At 40.0% G+C, this 20,150-nt stretch overlaps 1 protein-coding gene across 2 annotated transcripts in view; it reads right to left on the reverse strand.

Annotated features, from left to right (window-relative positions):
* LOC126176036 (ubiquitin conjugation factor E4 A) overlaps nt 1-19,022 on the reverse strand; it is a 114,834-nt gene extending 95,812 nt beyond the window's left edge. For both annotated transcript variants that reach the window (XM_049923170.1, XM_049923178.1), the window contains exon 1: nt 17,115-19,022. In XM_049923170.1, the coding sequence (XP_049779127.1) occupies nt 17,115-18,832 (1,718 nt within the window). In that variant the 5' untranslated portion in view covers nt 18,833-19,022. The remainder of the gene's footprint in view (nt 1-17,114) is intronic.
* Between the last annotated feature and the right edge of the window lie 1,128 nt (nt 19,023-20,150).

Consider the following 20,150-nt stretch of genomic DNA (forward strand, 5'->3'; position numbering starts at 1 on the left):
CAAAGCATTGCCACTTAAATTGTCAAAGCAAATCGTTCATCAACAAGGCAGAATGTGAGCAGCAAGTGTTATGGTGAAGAGGTAGAGTTCCACTACATAATAATGCCTACCGTTGGTTTCAACAGCATGGTACAGCTGGTGAAGGGCCTGACAGTTATGTAGAACCCATGTCTTATCACCATGAGAATGTGGTTCAAAAGTTAAGCATCCTTGTTGCGCCCAGCAATAAAGGTAGTGGAGCTCCCATTCATTATTTTTTGTATTCACCTGTCAAAGGTTGAGGATATCACCTGTCACACACTTTTCTAATGTCCAAATCACCACTAACAACTGGATATAGAACTAATCTTAAAGTTTAAGGACAGAAAAAGTTCAGTCCACATCAGTGAAAAATCTCTCATGCAGAACTTTTTCCTAAAACCTTGTCTTGAGTTCATCAGGCACAACAGGAGGACAGTCGAATCAACCTTCATCATGAACACCCATTTGTCCATGATTAAACATGTTGCTCCATTTTTGAACAGAAGTTTCATTCATTACATTTCCATAAACTTTGGTTATGTGTCTGTAAATTTCAATAGGGTGGACCTTTTGCATTCAGATAGAATATTACACAACAAATCTCACACTTGGCAGGATTGGTAAATTTGTTGCACATTCATTAACTTGCATGAATAAACAGTAAACAACCATTCCTGGTCTCTGCTGGCATCATCCTGACGTAATCTTTTAGGAAGGTCTATGACACAGACGCAGGGTGGAGGTTCGGGGTGGGGGGTGGGGGGGGTGGGGGGGAGAACTGTACAGATCTTCAGATCAAATACATTGTTTACTATTACAATAAACCTTATACATATGTTCCCCAATCGTAATGATATCGCTGGAGGATACTTAAATAATCCAGTAATCTACTGTGATAATTAAAATTATATAAATGGTGTGAAAAATACTAACTAACTTCTCTGAAGACTAGCTAGAACAAATATTTTGGAATCTGACCCATGAAGAACATTTGGGCTGCAAAGAGACTGCTCCTAAAGGTAACATGTTTGGCTGTCAGAAGGGCAATGCATGAAGCCTTCGGCATAGCAGAAATTTATCAAAAGACTTCTCACAAAACCCGCAGAAATTTGTGTCATACATAAAATCTGTCACTAGCAGAGTTAAAATTCAGATGTCAGTTCAATAACATTAACCGTCATTAGATGTGTCTTTAGTAATAAAATGTTTTCTTTCTGGGTATATTAAAGAAATCACCTGTTCCCATCACTTATTCATCCAAAAGCTACCATCACGACTCATCAGATCCTCCGTCAAACATTTTCTTCCCTCTGGTAGCAAACTTTTTTATGAAAGACTTTGAGGAGAGGGTACTCAATTTGGAAGAAATTAAACAAAAGTTTTCTGGTGATATGCATATGATACTTTTGTAGTTTCACCCCACAGTGAAGAAGAACTGTCACGCTTTCTGCAGTGCCTGAGTTCCATCTACAAGAATATCAAATTTATGATGGAAGGGGAGCAAGGCAACTTTTGGCTATTTTTGGATGTCTTGTTCAGTCGGGAAATGGATGGATCATTGGAGCATTGCATGTACGGTAATCCCACACATACATACCTGTATTTGCACATGTCTAGCTGCCATCAGTCATCACAAACTATGGGCGTCATTCGAATGTTGGTGCACCAGCCACATGTATCTGTTGGAGACAGCCTTGCAAAGGAGCTGGGGCATTTAAAATCTCTGTTTAAAGATAATAAGTATTCTCCACATCAGATCAGCATAGCTTTAAGGAGGAAGAAAATTGACCATCCACAAAGTCACGAGGAATCCAGGGCAACTCCCCCACACGCCAGCAATATTTCATCTAAATTAGGCAGTATTTCAAAGTAATACCTACAAAGACTTGTGCTCTTCTTGGTTCGGCAAAGGATGATCTGGGATTGTGAAGGACTGGACTCTACAGAACACTTTGCCAGTGTGACAAAACCTACAGTGGTCAGACAAAATTTACAGTGCACGAAACACGCATTGAGTAGGATTGTCACACTCACCTTTCGCAACTGAGTAAGTCAGCCATAACTGAGCACTGTAGTCTTTCTGGTATTCAATTATTAAAGAGTCAGTGGAAATACGTGTAGCGGAAGATCTGATTAACCATGATGAGAGCTCTCAACTGGATAAGGCACAGTACCCAGTGATTTCTTTAATATTTTCAGAAAGAAAACATTCTACGACTAGTGACACACCTCACAACAGTTAATTTTATTAATTTGGCACCTGAATTTTAGCTCCATAAGCTGACATTCTGACGGAGAGCACATACGTAGCATCACCATTACTCATGTGCTTACACACCAAAGATGGAGCAATATTCGAACATGACACAAAGCTCAACAGAGCTTACTCATGCGGTAGCTGCCTTTCCACATGTGTCTCAGTGCTGACAGATGATGTCATGCACTTGCGAGTCTTCTCAATCAGCTTTGCAAGTTAGATCTTTGGCAGTTCGAATAATAGGTTTTTACTTTTTCAATTGTTTGAACTGTGTTTAGTGCATTTCACTGTGATTTATAATGATAAAGGCAAAATTGGAAAGCCAACTGTTTGTGATGATAATGGATCCAGTGACAAATATGAATTTTTTTGCCACGTATGCATGCATGTCCGAATGCACATTGCACTGTACTATAGAGACACTGTCAAATACAGATACTGCACTAATGTATTTCGTGCCAAAGCCAAGGCAACCTGATGAGAAGCATAATTAAGTCTCTTCCCTTGCAGGAATCACATGATTGTGCAAGCATTACAAGATGCAAATACGAGGACTCATGGACATCTGGGTCGGTCCTGGAAGTGTACTCAGATGCCAAAGTGGTTAAGGCAACTGCTTGCGACAAAAAAGGAAATCTGGGTTTGAGTCCCAGTCCACCACAATTTTTCTTATGCATCCAGTAAATTGTATAGTAGTTGTAGTATCACATTCACAATTTTTGAATACATTTCATGATATCTGCAATGAGTTGTAGAACACACAGCTTCCCAAGAATAGATACAAGTGGGAATATCCTTCAAGTTCAAAACTGCTTGACCAACTCACAAGGCAACTGTCACCTAACAACCTCACCTAGACCCCATACTACGCAACAAGTCAATCTGTAACTACAACTCATGAAGCAAAGCTAATGCAGACACAAAAGAAATACTGTCAGTGTTCTCCTGTCTTTCTGTTTGTGCATGGATGATGCCACATGCCATATCACCACTACATCATGACATGGAACCGACATCTGGTATTGGTAGGTTCATTTGACCCTTTCAATGTAATGTCCCACTTGTGTATGACTCCTCTAAGTAAATCAGTTACAATAAATAATGACCCCAAGACAAATGTATATATGAACAGTTACCACTTAGAATAAATAATGCCCCCAAGACAAATGTTTATATGAACAGTTTACAGGAGATGACATGTGATGTAATTTATAATGAACCAAATGCTAACATAAAATTTAATATATTCCATGACAAATTCATATCATTATTTAAAAACAGCTTTCCGCGTAAGGTAATCAGAAAGGACACTAAACAGTCATGTAAAAAACTGTGGATCACTAAAGGGATTAAAGTATCTTGTGAGACGAAAAGGAAATGTATCTTTGGCGAGAATAAGTAGGGATCGTTAAGTAGTTGCACAGTACAAAAATTACTCAAAATTAATAAGAACTGTTTTTCAAAAACCAAGGAAAGTGCACATAATATCAGTACTTCCGACAACGCTTAAGGCTATATGGCATGTAGTGAAATGAGAGACAGGACAACCAGCCACAGAACAAGATATCATCACTATTCAATTGAATGGAAGGACTACAAATAATGAGTCACAGGTAGCAAATGTATTATTTATTAAATATAGTACAAAGCATAGGGAAAACAGTTCAAGTGCAAAATCACAGCAATATGTTGAAAATGTACTTGTCACAAAATTCAATCATATGAGTGTGTCATCAACTTCTCCTTCTGAAATTAAGAAAACAACACATTCTCTCAAAAATAAAAGTTTATCTGGTTCTGAGGGTGTTTCCAATAGAGTACCAAAAATTTGTTCCCATATAATAAGCCCAGTCTTATCTGAGATATGTAATGCATCACTAACTCAAGGCATTTTTCCAGACAAACTGAAATATGCCACTGTTAAATTCCTCTCTAAGAAAGGTGATAAGAGAGATGTCAACAACTACCAACCTGTTTCACTGCTGGGACTTAACTTCTGAGGTCATCAGTCCCCTAGAACTTAGAACTACTTAAACCTAATTAACCTAAGGACATCACACACATCCATGAACAAGGCAGGATTTGAACCTGCGACCATAGCGATCGTGCGGTTTCAGACTGGAGCGCATGGAACCACTCGGCCGCCCCGGCCGGCTGCTGACATCATTTTCCAACATTTTTAAAAAGGTGATGCATCTCACCTTAGCAACAACAGTATCCTTAGCAAACCACAGTTTGGGTTTCAGATGGGCTGTTCTCCTAATAATGCCATTTACACATTCACTCACTAGATTCTACAAGTGTTAAATAATAAAATAGTGCCACTTGGTATTTTCTACGAACTCTCTAGGGCATTTGGCTATGTGAATCACAGTATTCTCCTAGATCAATTTACTTTTATGGGCTTGATGGTATAGCCATCCAAAAGAATGCAGTAAGCTGTACTCAGTAATTCAAGCAATATAGTACAGGGACATAATTCTGACTGGGGAGAAATCACATATGGGATTCCCCAAGGTTCAGTCTTAGGTCCTCTACTGTTCCTCATATTTGTTAATGAACTTCCGTCTAGTATATAACAATCAGAATTAGTTGTTTTTGCATATGACACTAGTATTTCAACCAATCCAAGTGTATGTACAGAAAGAGGAGAAATGGTAAACAAAGTTCTTAAAAGTATCATTGGTTGGTTTTCTGTGAATGGTCTCACACTCAGTTTTAAAAAGACACAACATATTCATTCCCGCACAACTAGAGGTACTACACCAATGATAAGTGTAACATATGGCAAGGAATTAGTAAACAGTGTGGAAACTTCAGAATTCTTAGGGACCCATATTGATGAGAATTTAAATTGAAAAAAAAACATATTTTGAAACTCTTAAAACAACTTAGTTCAGCCACATTTGCACTTACAATCATTGCAAACCTTGGGGAGAGGCAAATCAGTAAGTTGACATATTTTCAGGCAATAATGTAATACGGAATAACGTTATGGAGTAACTCGGCTTTAAGAAAGTCTTCATTGCACAAAAACTTCATGTAAGAGTAATATGTGGCACTCACTATCATCTCGTAGACATCTGTTTAAGGTGTTGGGCATTCTAACTATTGCTTCACAGTATATTTATTCCCTCATGAAGTTTGTTGCAAATAATCCACTACATTTCAAAAGGAACAATGAGGTAGATAATTACAGTACCAGAAGGAAGAACGACATTCTTTACTCCACATTAAAGTTGTCTTTAGCACAAAAGGGACACACAATGCTGCAACAAAAACGTTTGACCATTTTCCCAGTGATATAAAATGTCTTACACAGAAAAGTAAAATCAGATAACAAACTGAGAAAGTTTCTTCTTGACAACTCTTTCTATTTTGTATTACCATCTTATGTAAAGGTGATGTGTAGGAGTTACAAACTCACGTCTGCATTTTTTTCCTTTTAATGGAAAAATCTTTAGAAATGTTCAGATTGTAATCAAATGTACAAATTAATTTCCGATGTGAATGTAAAATGACTTGTTCCACATCATTACAATCTATTGTGCAAAATGATCCATGGAACATGTAACTAACCAACGAAACTATGATATACAAAACAAAAAGACAGATTCTTCAACATTTGCAGTCCGTAGTAAAACACCACTGAAATTTCAGAAATTGAGTACAAGTTTTAGTAACGCACTGGAACAAATATACGAGCTATGATAAAAATGCACAGTAAAAAAAATTCTACCATTCTTTAACAAAGAAATGAATACCAAACAGATTCATAAACCCACAGAATGTATGGACGAAACCTAGCCAGACTGCCGTTTATGGACTGACTTATTACGGTAATGACAGTACCATGAAAAGGATAGACTGCTACTCTTCATACAGAGAAGTTGAATTGCAGATAGGGACAACAAAAAGACTATTATACACGTGAGCTTTTGGCCAAAAGGTCTTCTTCTAATGTAGAAAATGAAGGCCCTTTAGCCGAAAGCTCACATGTATAGCAGTCTTTTTGTTGTGCCTGTCTGTGACTCAATGCCTCCTTTATAAGCTGTGTAGCAATCTACCCTTTTCATAATATTGACATTATTCTATAGTGTATTTTCCATTGTTTGTTTTATCAGGCCAAACATAAATGGATATCCACTGAGATACAACATAAAGGTCAGAGGTTGTCAATGGAAGAATTTATATGGGTTTGCTAGTTAGTTACTTTGATTTTGTGTATTCTGGGTGATGGCTTTGTGCTTGTGTTTGGTGTTATTAGTGCTGTGTGCTTCTTATAGTCGGAAATTTAATGATGTTTTTCTTTTTTGTCAGCAAGAGATATAACAGAGTAATCTCAAAGCAAGTCATTTCTTGTTGCAGTGAGTTAAGATATGTACTGAAATTGATGATGATGATGATGATGATGATGCAAAGGTTCGATGAATTTCGGGGGTTTCCTTGTTAGCCTTTTGTAACTGTGTCAGATTGTGGTTAGTAGGTATCGTCGATATTGGTTTACCATTGCTGGTCCAGTTCCTTTTTAATATCAGTTATGTAAGTGAGACTTAGTTTTAGATAAATTTAGCAAGTGGAGGTTTGTATAACAGCTTTGACAGTTTGAGTGTGTTGGCAATCCAGTGAAATTTGCAGTACTGGGTTTTCAAGCTGTTTATGGGTTTCTTGCATTGAGGGCTTCATTTGAGCTACATAGTTCTAGTGAAATTTGTGATACTGGGTTTTCGAGTTGTGTGGCAATTCGTCTGAGCTATATAGGTGAACTGAAATTTACTATACAAGCGGTATTCATGTCTGCATTTTATAGCTGTGCTGAAAGTTGAGAATTTTTTGTGCTTGAGTTTTGGATTAATATTTGTCTTGAATGTGTCATTATCCTGATTGTCACATATTTAATTTGTCCCCATCTAACACCCCCTACTTCCTGCAATTATTTTATTGCTGGAATTAAATATTGTATGTGTTATTTATGTTTCTTTTCAGAGGTAATGAACGGTGTCATGGTCACCATAATATACACTTGAAACAGGGATGCCCGCCATCCTGATGATCTCTCTCTCTCTCTCTCTCTCTCTCTCTCTCCCTCTCTCCCTCTCTCTCTCTCTCTCACACACACACACACACACACACACACACACACACACACACACACACACACACACACACACACTCTACTAGACAGAAAACACACGACTCTTGACACCTGATACAACGACAACTGCCAACTAAAAGACTGCAAAAAGTGCAAGTATCTATGAGAATGATAGTGGCCCCAATTGGAAAATAGCAAGGACAATTAATGATGAAACTATTCAGACTTTTAAATCACATCTCCAATCCACAGACTGAAGATCTGTGTATAATTTAGAAAATGTCAACTAAAAATACAATCTATTCAGCAATGAAGTGGCACCGGCACTGATATTTGAAAGTAGGCCTACCTTTTAAAAAAAAAAAAAGGGGGGGGGGCTGGATTACCACCGGTATTAAGATTTCATACAAAAGGAAACGAGAACTTTACATCAACACAAAAAATTCAAACAACCACAACTAGCTAAATCACTATAAAAAAAATACTGTAAAATACTAAGTAAAGTTATTCAGAATCATAGCATGTAAGCTTTCACGGCCGGTGTCTTCATTAATTAAAACTTCCCGGCTGAATTGCCATGGTCCATATATAAAACTTTCGGTAGTTTTATATATGGACCATGGCAATTCAGCCCAGTAGTTTTAATTAATAAAGTTATTCAGAAGTTAAACAGTTTGTATCTATGCTCAAAATTAATAAATCTAGTAACAAAATCAACACAGTTTGGGAAGTGACAAGGAGTGAGACTGGTGGAAATTGCCTCAGGTCCCAAAACATTGTTCTCAGTAATGAAAGTAGACAAGTACAAAATCAAGAGATTGTGGCAAAAAATTTTAATGAGCGCTTTTTAAGTGTTGCTGAGAAAACAGGACACAAATGCTCCTTAGAAGAGACCTTAAAAATACTGAAAGGCCATTTTCCAAACTCCACAGAGCAGATAGGTACAGCCCCTGTAACAGCAAAGGAAGTAAGGAAAACCATTAATTCTTTAAAAAGGAAAAATTCAACTGGTGTCGACGACATCTCCAGCAAACTGCTAAAAACCTGCTGCAATCAGGTCAGTGGAGTCCTAGCTCATATATTCAATGCCTCTCTGAAACAAGGTACCTTCCCTGATGGGACGAAGTGTGCTATTGTAAAGCCCCTCTACAAAAAAGGTGATGTCTCAGATGTTACAAACTATCATCCTATCTCTCTTTTGACTACATTTTCTAAAGTCCTTGAAAAATTAATATGTACCCAGAAAACCTTGCAATAATTAGTAAAAACCAGGTTGGATTCCGAGAAGGCCTCTCCACAACTGAAGCTATAGTTTCATTTACAGTATCGTTTTGGAATGCCTTGCCAAGAAGACATTGCCTGTGAACTTATTTTGCGATCTGTCTAAGGCCTTCTACTGTGTCAAATCACAGAATACTTATAGAGAAAGCGTGCCACTATGGACTCTGAGGATAAATGGGCAACTGGCTCAAATCCTACCTACAAGGCAGACAACAGAAAATAGTGTTAGACTACAATAATACACCGGTAGAAGCAGTAGAGTTCGAGTGGGGAACGGTAAATTATGGGGTTCCACAAGGTTCTTCCCTTGGTCCCCTGCTATTTCCCATATATATATATATATATATATAGAAAGATGATGAGACTTACCCAACAAAAGCGCTGGCAGGTCGATAGACACACAAATAAACACAAACATACACACAAAACTCTAGCTTTCGCAACCAACGGTTGCCTCGTCAGGAAAGAGGGAAGGAGAAGGAAAGACAAAAGGATATGGGTTTTAAGGGAGAGGGTAAGGAGTCATTCCAATCCCGGGAGCGGAAAGACTTACCTTAGGGGGAAAAAAGGACAGGTATACACTCGCACACACACACATATCCATCCACACATACACAGACACAAGCAGACATTTGTAAAGGCAAAGAGTTTGGGCAGAGATGTCAGTTGGGACGGAAATACAGAGGCAAAGATGATGTTGAAAGACAGGTGAGGTATGAGCGGCGGCAGATTGAAATTAGCGGAGATTGAGGCCTGGCGGATAGCGAGAAGAGAGGATATGCTGAAGGGCAAGTTCCCATCTCCGGAGTTCTGACAGGTTGGTGTTAGTGGGAAGTATCCAGATAACCCGGACGGTGTAACACTGTGCCAAGATGTGCTGGCCGTGCACCAAGGCATGTTTAGCCACAGGGTGATCCTCATTACCAACAAACACTGTCTGCCTGTGTCCATTCATGCGAATGGACAGTTTGTTGCTGGTCATTCCCACATAGAACGCTTCACAGTGTAGGCAGGTCAGTTGGTAAATCACGTGGGTGCTTTCACACGTGGCTCTGCCTTTGATCGTGTACACCTTCCGGGTTACAGGACTGGAATAGGTGGTGGTGGGAGGGTGCATGGGACAGGTTTTACACCGGGGGCGGTTACAGGGGTAGGAGCCAGAGGGTAGGGAAGGTGGTTTGTGGATTTCATAGGGATGAACTAAGAGGTTACGAAGGTTAGGTGGACGGCGGAAAGACACTCTTGGTGGAGTGGGGAGGATTTCATGAAGGATGGATCTCATTTCAGGGCAGGATTTGAGGAAGTCGTATCCCTGCTGGAGAGCCACATTCAGAATCTGATCCAGTCCCGGAAAGTATCCTGTCACAAGTGGGGCACTTTTGGGGTTCTTCTGTGGAAGGTTCCGGGTTTGAGGAGATGAGGAAGTGGCTCTGGTTATTTGCTTCTGTACCAGGTCGGGAGGGTAGTTACGGGATGCAAAAGCTGTTTTCAGGTTGTTGGTGTAATGGTTCAAGGATTCCGGACTGGAGCAGATTCGTTTGCCACGAAGACCTAGGCTGTAGGGAAGGGACCGTTTGATGTGGAATGGGTGGCAGCTGTCATAATGGAGGTACTGTTGCTTGTTGGTGGGTTTGATGTGGACGGACGTGTGAAGCTGGCCATTGGACAGGTGGAGGTCAACGTCAAGGAAAGTGGCATGGGATTTAGAGTAGGACCAGGTGAATCTGATGGAACCAAAGGAGTTGAGGTTGGAGAGGAAATTCTGGAGTTCTTCTTCACTGTGAGTCCAGATCATGAAAATGTCATCAATAAATCTGTACCAAACTTTGGGTTGGCAGGCCTGGGTAACCAAGAAGGCTTCCTCTAAGCGACCCATGAATAGGTTGGCGTACGAGGGGGCCATCCTGGTACCCATGGCTGTTCCCTTTAATTGTTGGTATGTCTGGCCTTCAAAAGTGAAGAAGTTGTGGGTCAGGATGAAGCTGGCTAAGGTAATGAGGAAAGAGGTTTTAGGTAGGGCGGCAGGTGATCGGCGTGAAAGGAAGTGCTCCATCGCAGCGAGGCCCTGGACATGCGGAATATTTGTGTATAAGGAAGTGGCATCAATGGTTACAAGGATGGTTTCCGGGGGTAACAGACTGGGTAGGGATTCCAGGCGTTCGAGAAAGTGGTTGGTGTCTTTGATGAAGGATGGGAGACTGCATGTAATGGGTTGAAGGTGTTGATCTACGTAGGCAGAGATGCGTTCTGTGGGGGCTTGGTAACCAGCTACAATGGGACGGCCGGGATGATTGGGTTTGTGAATTTTGGGAAGAAGGTAGAAGGTGGGGGTGCGGGGTGTTGGTGGGGTCAGGAGGTTGATGGAGTCAGGTGAAAGGTTTTGTAGGGGGCCTAAGGTTCTGAGGATTCCTTGAAGCTCCGCCTGGACATCAGGAATGGGATTACCATGGCAAACTTTGTAAGTAGTGTTGTCTGAAAGCTGACGCAGTCCCTCAGCCACATACTCCCGACGATCAAGTACCACAGTCGTGGAACCCTTGTCCGCCGGAAGAATGACGATGGATTGGTCAGCCTTCAGATCACGGATAGCCTGGGCTTCAGCAGTGGTGATGTTGGGAGTAGGATTAAGGTTTTTTAAGAAGGATTGAGAGGCAAGGCTGGAAGTCAGAAATTCCTGGAAGGTTAGGAGAGGGTGATTTTGAGGAAGAGGAGGTGGGTCCCGCTGTGACGGAGGACGGAACTGTTCCAGGCATGGTTCAATTTGGATAGTATCTTGGGGAGTTGGATCATTGGGAGTAGGATTAGGATCATTTTTCTTCGTGGCAAAGTGATATTTCCAGCAGAGAGTACGGCTGTAGGACAGCCACTTTCCTTGACGTTGACCTCCACCTGTCCAATGGCCAGCTTCACACGTCCGTCCACATCAAACCCACCAACAAGCAACAGTACCTCCATTATGACAGCTGCCACCCATTCCACATCAAACGGTCCCTTCCCTACAGCCTAGGTCTTCGTGGCAAACGAATCTGCTCCAGTCCGGAATCCTTGAACCATTACACCAACAACCTGAAAACAGCTTTTGCATCCCGTAACTACCCTCCCGACCTGGTACAGAAGCAAATAACCAGAGCCACTTCCTCATCTCCTCAAACCCGGAACCTTCCACAGAAGAACCCCAAAAGTGCCCCACTTGTGACAGGATACTTTCCGGGACTGGATCAGATTCTGAATGTGGCTCTCCAGCAGGGATACGACTTCCTCAAATCCTGCCCTGAAATGAGATCCATCCTTCATGAAATCCTCCCCACTCCACCAAGAGTGTCTTTCCGCCGTCCACCTAACCTTCGTAACCTCTTAGTTCATCCCTATGAAATCCCCAAACCACCTTCCCTACCCTCTGGCTCCTACCCCTGTAACCGCCCCTGGTGTAAAACCTGTCCCATGCACCCTCCCACCACCACCTATTCCAGTCCTGTAACCCGGAAGGTGTACACGATCAAAGGCAGAGCCACGTGTGAAAGCACCCACGTGATTTACCAACTGACCTGCCTACACTGTGAAGCGTTCTATGTGGGAATGACCAGCAACAAACTGTCCATTCGCATGAATGGACACAGGCAGACAGTGTTTGTTGGTAATGAGGATCACCCTGTGGCTAAACATGCCTTGGTGCACGGCCAGCACATCTTGGCACAGTGTTACACCGTCCGGGTTATCTGGATACTTCCCACTAACACCAACCTGTCAGAACTCCGGAGATGGGAACTTGCCCTTCAGCATATCCTCTCTTCTCGCTATCCGCCAGGCCTCAATCTCCGCTAATTTCAATCTGCCGCCGCTCATACCTCACCTGTCTTTCAACATCATCTTTGCCTCTGTATTTCCGTCCCAACTGACATCTCTGCCCAAACTCTTTGCCTTTACAAATGTCTGCTTGTGTCTGTGTATGTGTGGATGGATATGTGTGTGTGTGCGAGTGTATACCTGTCCTTTTTTCCCCCTAAGGTAAGTCTTTCCGCTCCCGGGATTGGAATGACTCCTTACCCTCTCCCTTAAAACCCATATCCTTTTGTCTTTCCTTCTCCTTCCCTCTTTCCTGACGAGGCAACCGTTGGTTGCGAAAGCTAGAGTTTTGTGTGTATGTTTGTGTTTATTTGTGTGTCTATCGACCTGCCAGCGCTTTTGTTGGGTAAGTCTCATCATCTTTCTTTTTAAATATATTTTTCCCACGTGGAATGTTTCCCTCTATTATATATATATATATATATATATATATATATATATATATATACACAAAGATGATGTGACTTACCAAATGAAAGTGCTGGCAGGTCGACAGACACACAAACGAACACAAACATACACACAAAATTCAAGCTTTCGCAACAAACTGTTGCCTCATCAGGAAAGAGGGAAGGAGAGGGAAAGACGAAAGGATGTGTCTTTCGTCTTTCCCTCTCCTTCCCTCTTTCCTGATGAGGCAACAGTTTGTTGCGAAAGCTTGAATTTTGTGTGTATGTTTGTGTTCGTTTGTGTGTCTGTCGACCTGCCAGCACTTTCATTTGGTAAGTCACATCATCTTTGTTTTTAAGTATATTTTTCCTTTGTGGAATGTTTCCTTCTATTATAACTATATATATATATATATATATATATATATATAAAAACAAAGATGATGTGACTTACCAAATGAAAGTGCTGGCAGGTCGACAGACACACAAACGAACACAAACATACACACAAAATTCAAGCTTTCGCAACAAACTGTTGCCTCATCAGGAAAGAGGGAAGGAGAGGGAAAGACGAAAGGATGTGGGTTTTAAGGGAGAGGGTAAGGAGTCATTCCAGTCCCGGGAGCGGAAAGACTTACCTTAGGGGGAAAAAAGGACGGGTATACACTTTCACACACACACATATCCATCCGCATACACACAGACACAAGCAGACAGGTTTGTGTCCTGCTATACGGTAATTCTTTTTCATCTCATAGTCTGTAAGCCCCCCCCATGATACAGATGGCCGTACCGTAGGTGCAACCACAACAGAGGGGTATCTGTTGAGAGGCCAGACAAACATGTGGTTCCTGAAGAGGGGCAGCAGACTTTTCAGTAGTTGCAGGGGCAATTGACTGATCTGGCCTTGTAACAATAACCAAAATGGCCTTGATAGACACAAAGCCCACGCCTACAACACTAGTACAAGTTTATATGCCAACTAGCTCTGCAGATGATGAAAAAATTGACAGAATGTATGATGAGATAAAAGAAATTATTCAGGCTGTGAAGGGAGATGAAAATTTAATAGTCATGGGTGACTGGGATTAGAGACTAGGAAAAGGGAGAGAAGGAAACATAGTAGGTGAATATGGATTGGGGGTAAGAAATGAAAGAAGAAGCCGCATGGTAGAATTTTGCACAGAGCATAACTTAATCATAGCAAACACTTGGTTCAAGAATCATAAAAGAAGATTGTATACATGGAAGAATCCTGGAGATACTAGAAGGTATCAGACAGATTATATAATGGTAAGACAGAGATTTAGGAACCAGGTTTAAATTTGTAAGACATTTCCAGGGGCAGGCGTGGACTCTGACCACAATCTATTGGTTATGAACTGTAGATTAAAACTGAAGAAACTGCGAAAAGGTGGGAATTTAAGGAGATGGGACCTGGATAAAGTGACTAAACTAGGGTCAAGAGAAACATCCGATCTCACGCGTCGGCTTTGACCCGTGACGTAAGGGTGTTGTGGTGTGTGATGTCATTACGGCGCGGAGTTTGGTTTGTGAGTGTGGCGTGTTTGTAGATGTGTTGTTGTTTGTTGTGCCCTCTGGTGGTATGTTCATGGTTTTCGTTTGTTTGGTGTGTTGGGCTCAGTTTGCTGTTGGTCAGTGGTGAGTGCTGCGTGCGTCTTTTTGAAGCGGAATTTGTATTAGTGAGTTAACGGTTTTGTGTGACGGTTAATGTACTGATGATTGCTGTACGTCGGCTGAGTTTGTTATTAAGTGTATTCAGTTGTGGTTTTTTGTTCAGAAATGGATATGAAAGACCGGATTAATAGTTCTCGGTTGAAGGCTATTTTCGTCTTTATGATACGTATGCGACGTTTTTATATCCGCCATATTTGGTATTCGTATTGGGAGATGTTTTTGAGTTACATAGGTCAAGGGTAGTGGTCGATCCTAAGTTATGGGATTGGTAGCTGCTGTTGAGCTATATAGTTGGAGGGAAGTGTTCAATCTCAATGTTTGGTGGAGTATGTTGATTTTTGTAATGGGAGATGGGATCGGGAGTTGCTGTTGAGCTATATAGGTCAAGGGAAGTGTTCGATCCCAATTTATGGGGTCGGGAGCTGCTTTAGATATATGTAGGTGAAGGGAAGTGTTTGTTCGCAATGTTTTGCGGTGTATTTTGATTTTTGTATTGGGGGATGGGATCGGGAGATGCTGTTGAGCTATATAGGTCAAGGGAAGTGTTCGATCCTAATTTATGGGATCGGGAGCTACTGTAGATCTATATAGGTCAAGGGAAGTGTCCGATTCCGGATAAGAATGTGTTTTGTGGTATTTGGTGAGTTTTGTGATGTCGATTTTTTTCGTCGTCTTGCGTGGTTTTGTATGGCGGTGGGTGGCTAAATTTGTGTATATTTAGTTTCTCCCCACCCAAAAACCCCCAATTTCCCACGCTTGTCCCGTTAGAGTCATTAGGCTTTTTGTGAAACCTGTGTGTGTGTTGTTTTTCTATGTATTTTCGTCTTTATGATACATATGCGACGTTTTTATATCCGCCATATTGGAATTGTCGTTTATGGTCGTTTCTGCCATATTTGTGACGTCATGGGTCAAAGCCGACGGGTAGGAGCAGACGCTTCTGTATTTCCCTAAACTAGAGGTTGTACAGAGTTTCAGGGAGAGCATAAGGGAACAACTGACACGAAGGGGGGAAAGATATACTATACAGTAGAAGAAGGATTCTTTATTAAAAACCATTTGAAAGAGCATTCTTTTCTCTACATAATAAGAAATTTCCACAATTTCTTCATTCCCTTGAAGTCTACAAACATTCAATAAACTTTCCCACACAAATCACTATCTTGGAACAACATATTCTAGATCAATGTACTTGCTGGAAAGAAATAGCATTCACAGTGCCTTGAATGAAAAATGGGGTTTATTATCTAATTTTTGGACCCTTTCTTTTACCATCTATCACAAGGAAAAAGTAATCTACTATGGAAAATTTTAGTTCCATAATCGAATTTTATTACTGCAGGTAACATTTCATATTGATGCTTTGAAAATCTGTTGGATTCAGGAAGTGAAAATGACCTGCCGATGTGTACTTTTGGTACTCTGGTTGTCTCAAGGTGTTTTTTGTGGGAGCATAATTTCGATAAAAGGCTGCACAAAATTGGAGATTTTTCACCTGAACTGTAGTTAAGTTGTTCTTGCCTTAGGTTTGGTTATTTACGTATGATCTGCCTTCTTCACAAGGCCATTTTGCTCACAATGCGAACTGTTCTATCATCTTGCCATATTTAGTGCCAGTACCCCTAGTCTCCAGTGAAATACACCCCCCAAACTGACCCAAAAATTCTGAAATGTCACCATGACATTCTGTCACCCTTTAAGATGCTTCTACTAGCAAAGCACTAAATATGTAGGTTAAAAAATTTTACATCTTCTATTGATTTCTTAACAAGAATGCACATACAAAATGTGATTCAAATCAGAAAGGGAGTGGGAACCCTTAGACCACTTGTCACAGAGTAAGCCAGTAACAATATTTTATGATGACAAAACTGAAACATAACTTTGGGAGAAGGCATGAGGGCAGAGGCAAACTGATAGCAAGGACTTAGAGGCTAAAAAAGGTTTAACCCTGATAAGTTGTGTGAACATAACACTTGCAGAAGAGTCAATTCTCTTTTAAACTTGAATTGTATGTAGGACAATTGTATGCAAGACTTGAAAGTTCACATGCAACTGGCCTAGTGAGTGGAAAGACATGCAGCTCATTCTCACATATCCTTTGAAAGCCTTTCATTTACTGCTTTTGTCTGTAATCTTCATCAGAATTGCTACGAAATTTTCACATTTAATGACACATTTAGAGTTTTTTTCTTAAAACATTGAACATTTCAATTGTACTTAATTTATATCAATCTATTTTGATTCGGACAATAGACAAAATGGAAAGAAAATTTAGAATACTTCACAATTGTTGGTGCAGTGGCTTGTATCCAACGAAACAGGAGAACTATATAAATATGGTATCTCAAAAGCAGCAGTGTAAACAAACAAGGTGAAGAGTGAAATGTACTGAGATCTCATCCAAGTGTGTGTACCATACAAGTGCTGAAGTAACTACAAAAGATTGCACAAACACACTGTAATTTTCACATAAATATCTATTCCTTTTCATAGAATCTCAAAAATATGAATTTATGGCAGTACTTGCCTTGTCATTTCTCTTTCCAAGCGTTGTCGTATTGTCTGTACTACTTCTGACTGGAAGCTTCCTTGTTCTTGTACTTCCACAAAAACTCTTTGTATTTGAGTTACTTCACGATATAATTGCATAAGACGTTCCAGAGCAACCCTGAATCCCAAATCTAATGCACGATGTGCCATAAAAAAACATTCTGTGACAAAACTATATTTTTCTGCAGTAGGCCTCTGTTCATCTTCTGCAATAGGTATAAGGCATGTCTCTGAATCAAGTCCTTTCATGTGCACACCTCTGTAATGGGCCTCAGCATCATCTTTGACTTTTACAGCACAATAGGTAGGGTCAATGCGATTTACTTTTAGATCATTCAGGTTTGAACAGATTGGTTGACACAAATGCAATAAAACACAGCCAAGATTAAGCATGAAGCCATCTGAAACACAAGCTGGTGCGCCAAGGCCTAAGTTGTGAGCAGTCCATAGTTTTCCTCGAGCTGAATTTGAGTGCAGACAGTTTGCCAACCAAGATAAAGTCTCATGTTTCAACTGAGTTGACGATTTCAAGAGATTATAGAATATTTTGTGCATATTTTCACAAATGAATGATAATGCTGGCCATATATTTGCTCCTTCTATATCTGGAGATTGTAAAGGATCCTGGAAAAATTCATATGGCCCATTCGGAGTTTTTGGTAAACAAGATAATGATAAAATACTACCAATCAGAGTATCAGCATATAACCTACCATGGCTTGTCTCTTTTGGGGTACTATGCAACAGAAGTACTGCACCTAACTCAGGACTCACAGAAAATGTCTGTAAAATATGTAAATAACATCGATTAAAGGTAATAATATTGCTTTGTGCCACATCATTTTGTATAAAATCGAGAGTAGGTGCAAAAGCTTCCAGAAGAACATTTATAGGTTCACTTTCATCCCTTACAAATTGTTCTGAAATGCCAGTGAAAAAATTAATGAAGTCTTCAGGTGGAGCACTTGTATCCCTGAACAGGTTAATAATCTGGAGATGTAGTTCCTGGGCTTCAAACAGGGCAGGTTGCCTAAGAGCCGTTGCAGCATTTCTCAAAATCAGGTTTTTAACTTCCTCAATTTCTTCTTCTTTCACATCCTTTGGAATTAATGGACTACAAAGCCTTTTATAACATTCAAATAAATATGAAATAACTTCTTTCTCAGTCACATGATTGTCACTTCTCTCAAGCCGATTAACAGTTTTATTCAGCAAATATGTACTGGGTTCCTCCAACAAAAGCCTCTGGAATAATGCCTGTTCCAACACTTCCATATCAATCCAATTTTTGGGGGCAATTTCTGACGCAAGATCTTCAAGAAAAATAAGATTTTTTCCTTCATCTACAACTTTATTCACAGTAAAGCCAAAAATTTCCTCTGTCAATCTTGCAATACCAGTTTTCTTAAGTTCTTCTGTTATCCTGGAAGAGCAATCCGTAATACATGTTTCTATTCCTTTGGTCATGTCACGAGGGCTATTTTCTTCATTGAATACAGGTCTCTCTGTTTCTACTTGTAGTCGTCGATCATTTGAAACGCCTCTGTTTTCGTTGGCAACTACTTTCCTCTCAGCTCTCGGTCGGTACTCTAATAGCCTCAACAATCCACTCTCTCTTAAACTTATATATCTTTCTGCAGCTTCTACAGAACCGAAAAGTGCAACGAATGGGTTGTTACTTAATCTGTTGGCCATAATAACTAGCTGTCAAGTCACTAATTTCTTATTTAACTGTGCACATTTTTCACAGAACGTAATGAAAGAGATTTTAACTTGCGACAACTTGGCAATCCTTTAATTTTGAAATATTTGTTCAACACAAACAATTCAAAAACACTCACAGATGTTTCGAATGACACAACTACAAAACATGTGACAAAGATATCCAAGAGGCAAGAACTACCTGCTTTTGACAAATGTTATCTATACATAATGTTGCTGTCATGCTGTGTGAGCCAGTGTCCCCAGGTAAGCGGGTTTCAGATGTGACTCCAAACAGAAGTGCTGAAGAATTGGTATTTAAAAATGATCTGGAGTTCAACAGCGCCACTCAAATGACACCCTTTTTCTATTACGATATCTAGAGTTAACCACTAGTCCTTCACCCACCACCGCAGTATTCCTGGGTAAAATAATACGTTATTTTAAAGTAAACAAGACAGAATTTGACCCTGTCAGGCTATGCATTTATAATAATGAGAACCTATGGATCAGATAAAATCTTAACTAAATAGAATTTGGACTTAACTTGGAAGAACTAAACGGCCAATTAATTACTCGTTAGTTTCATGTACCATGAATCATTTATATGATTAATGGTAATGATGTGGAACGAATAATGTGGTTACTTGCTGACAATTTACAAGGTTTAATTTGTAATAAAATATAAATGTAAGTTCACAATTGCTACCAATCACGTTTTACTGATTACACACACTGAAATTCTTCCACGGAAGAGAATGAGTTCATAAATAAACGAATTCAATGAAATCGAGTAACAAATGCGGGTGCCAATGAATTGACACAATTTTTTTAAGAAACCCTGTTGACTGATAATTTTAAAGGAAGTTGCCCATATATAAAAGAAGACAAAACAATCAGAGTCGCTGTACAATAGCGAACTTCAAAAGGGTGGATTTATTAACGATGTAAGCACTGAGAGAAGGAGAACCGAAATCAAATAAAGACAAAAAATATCAAGTTTTCTTGATAGTGAAAAATTCGTTTAAAAAAGACTGCTACTAGTTTCTACTGTCGCAATAAAAGTATAATTAAACGTTTCTAAATCGTATTTAACTAACACATTTCGTATTGTTTACTAGTTAGTTTTCCGAGTTATAAACGTTTAAAAACCTGACCAAACACGCCTGAAAACGTAAATTGTCTAAAAGCAAATTAATTACAAGTTCATTCTTATGTCGTTATATCTCTAAATCGCTTCGAAAAACAGCCACCGCGCATAAGACCTTTGTGTCTTTTTTTTTTTTTTTTTTTTTTTTACACACAGCCAATT

Source organism: Schistocerca cancellata, chromosome 1, assembly GCF_023864275.1.
Source record: "Schistocerca cancellata isolate TAMUIC-IGC-003103 chromosome 1, iqSchCanc2.1, whole genome shotgun sequence".
Taxonomy (NCBI): Eukaryota; Metazoa; Arthropoda; class Insecta; order Orthoptera; family Acrididae; genus Schistocerca; species Schistocerca cancellata.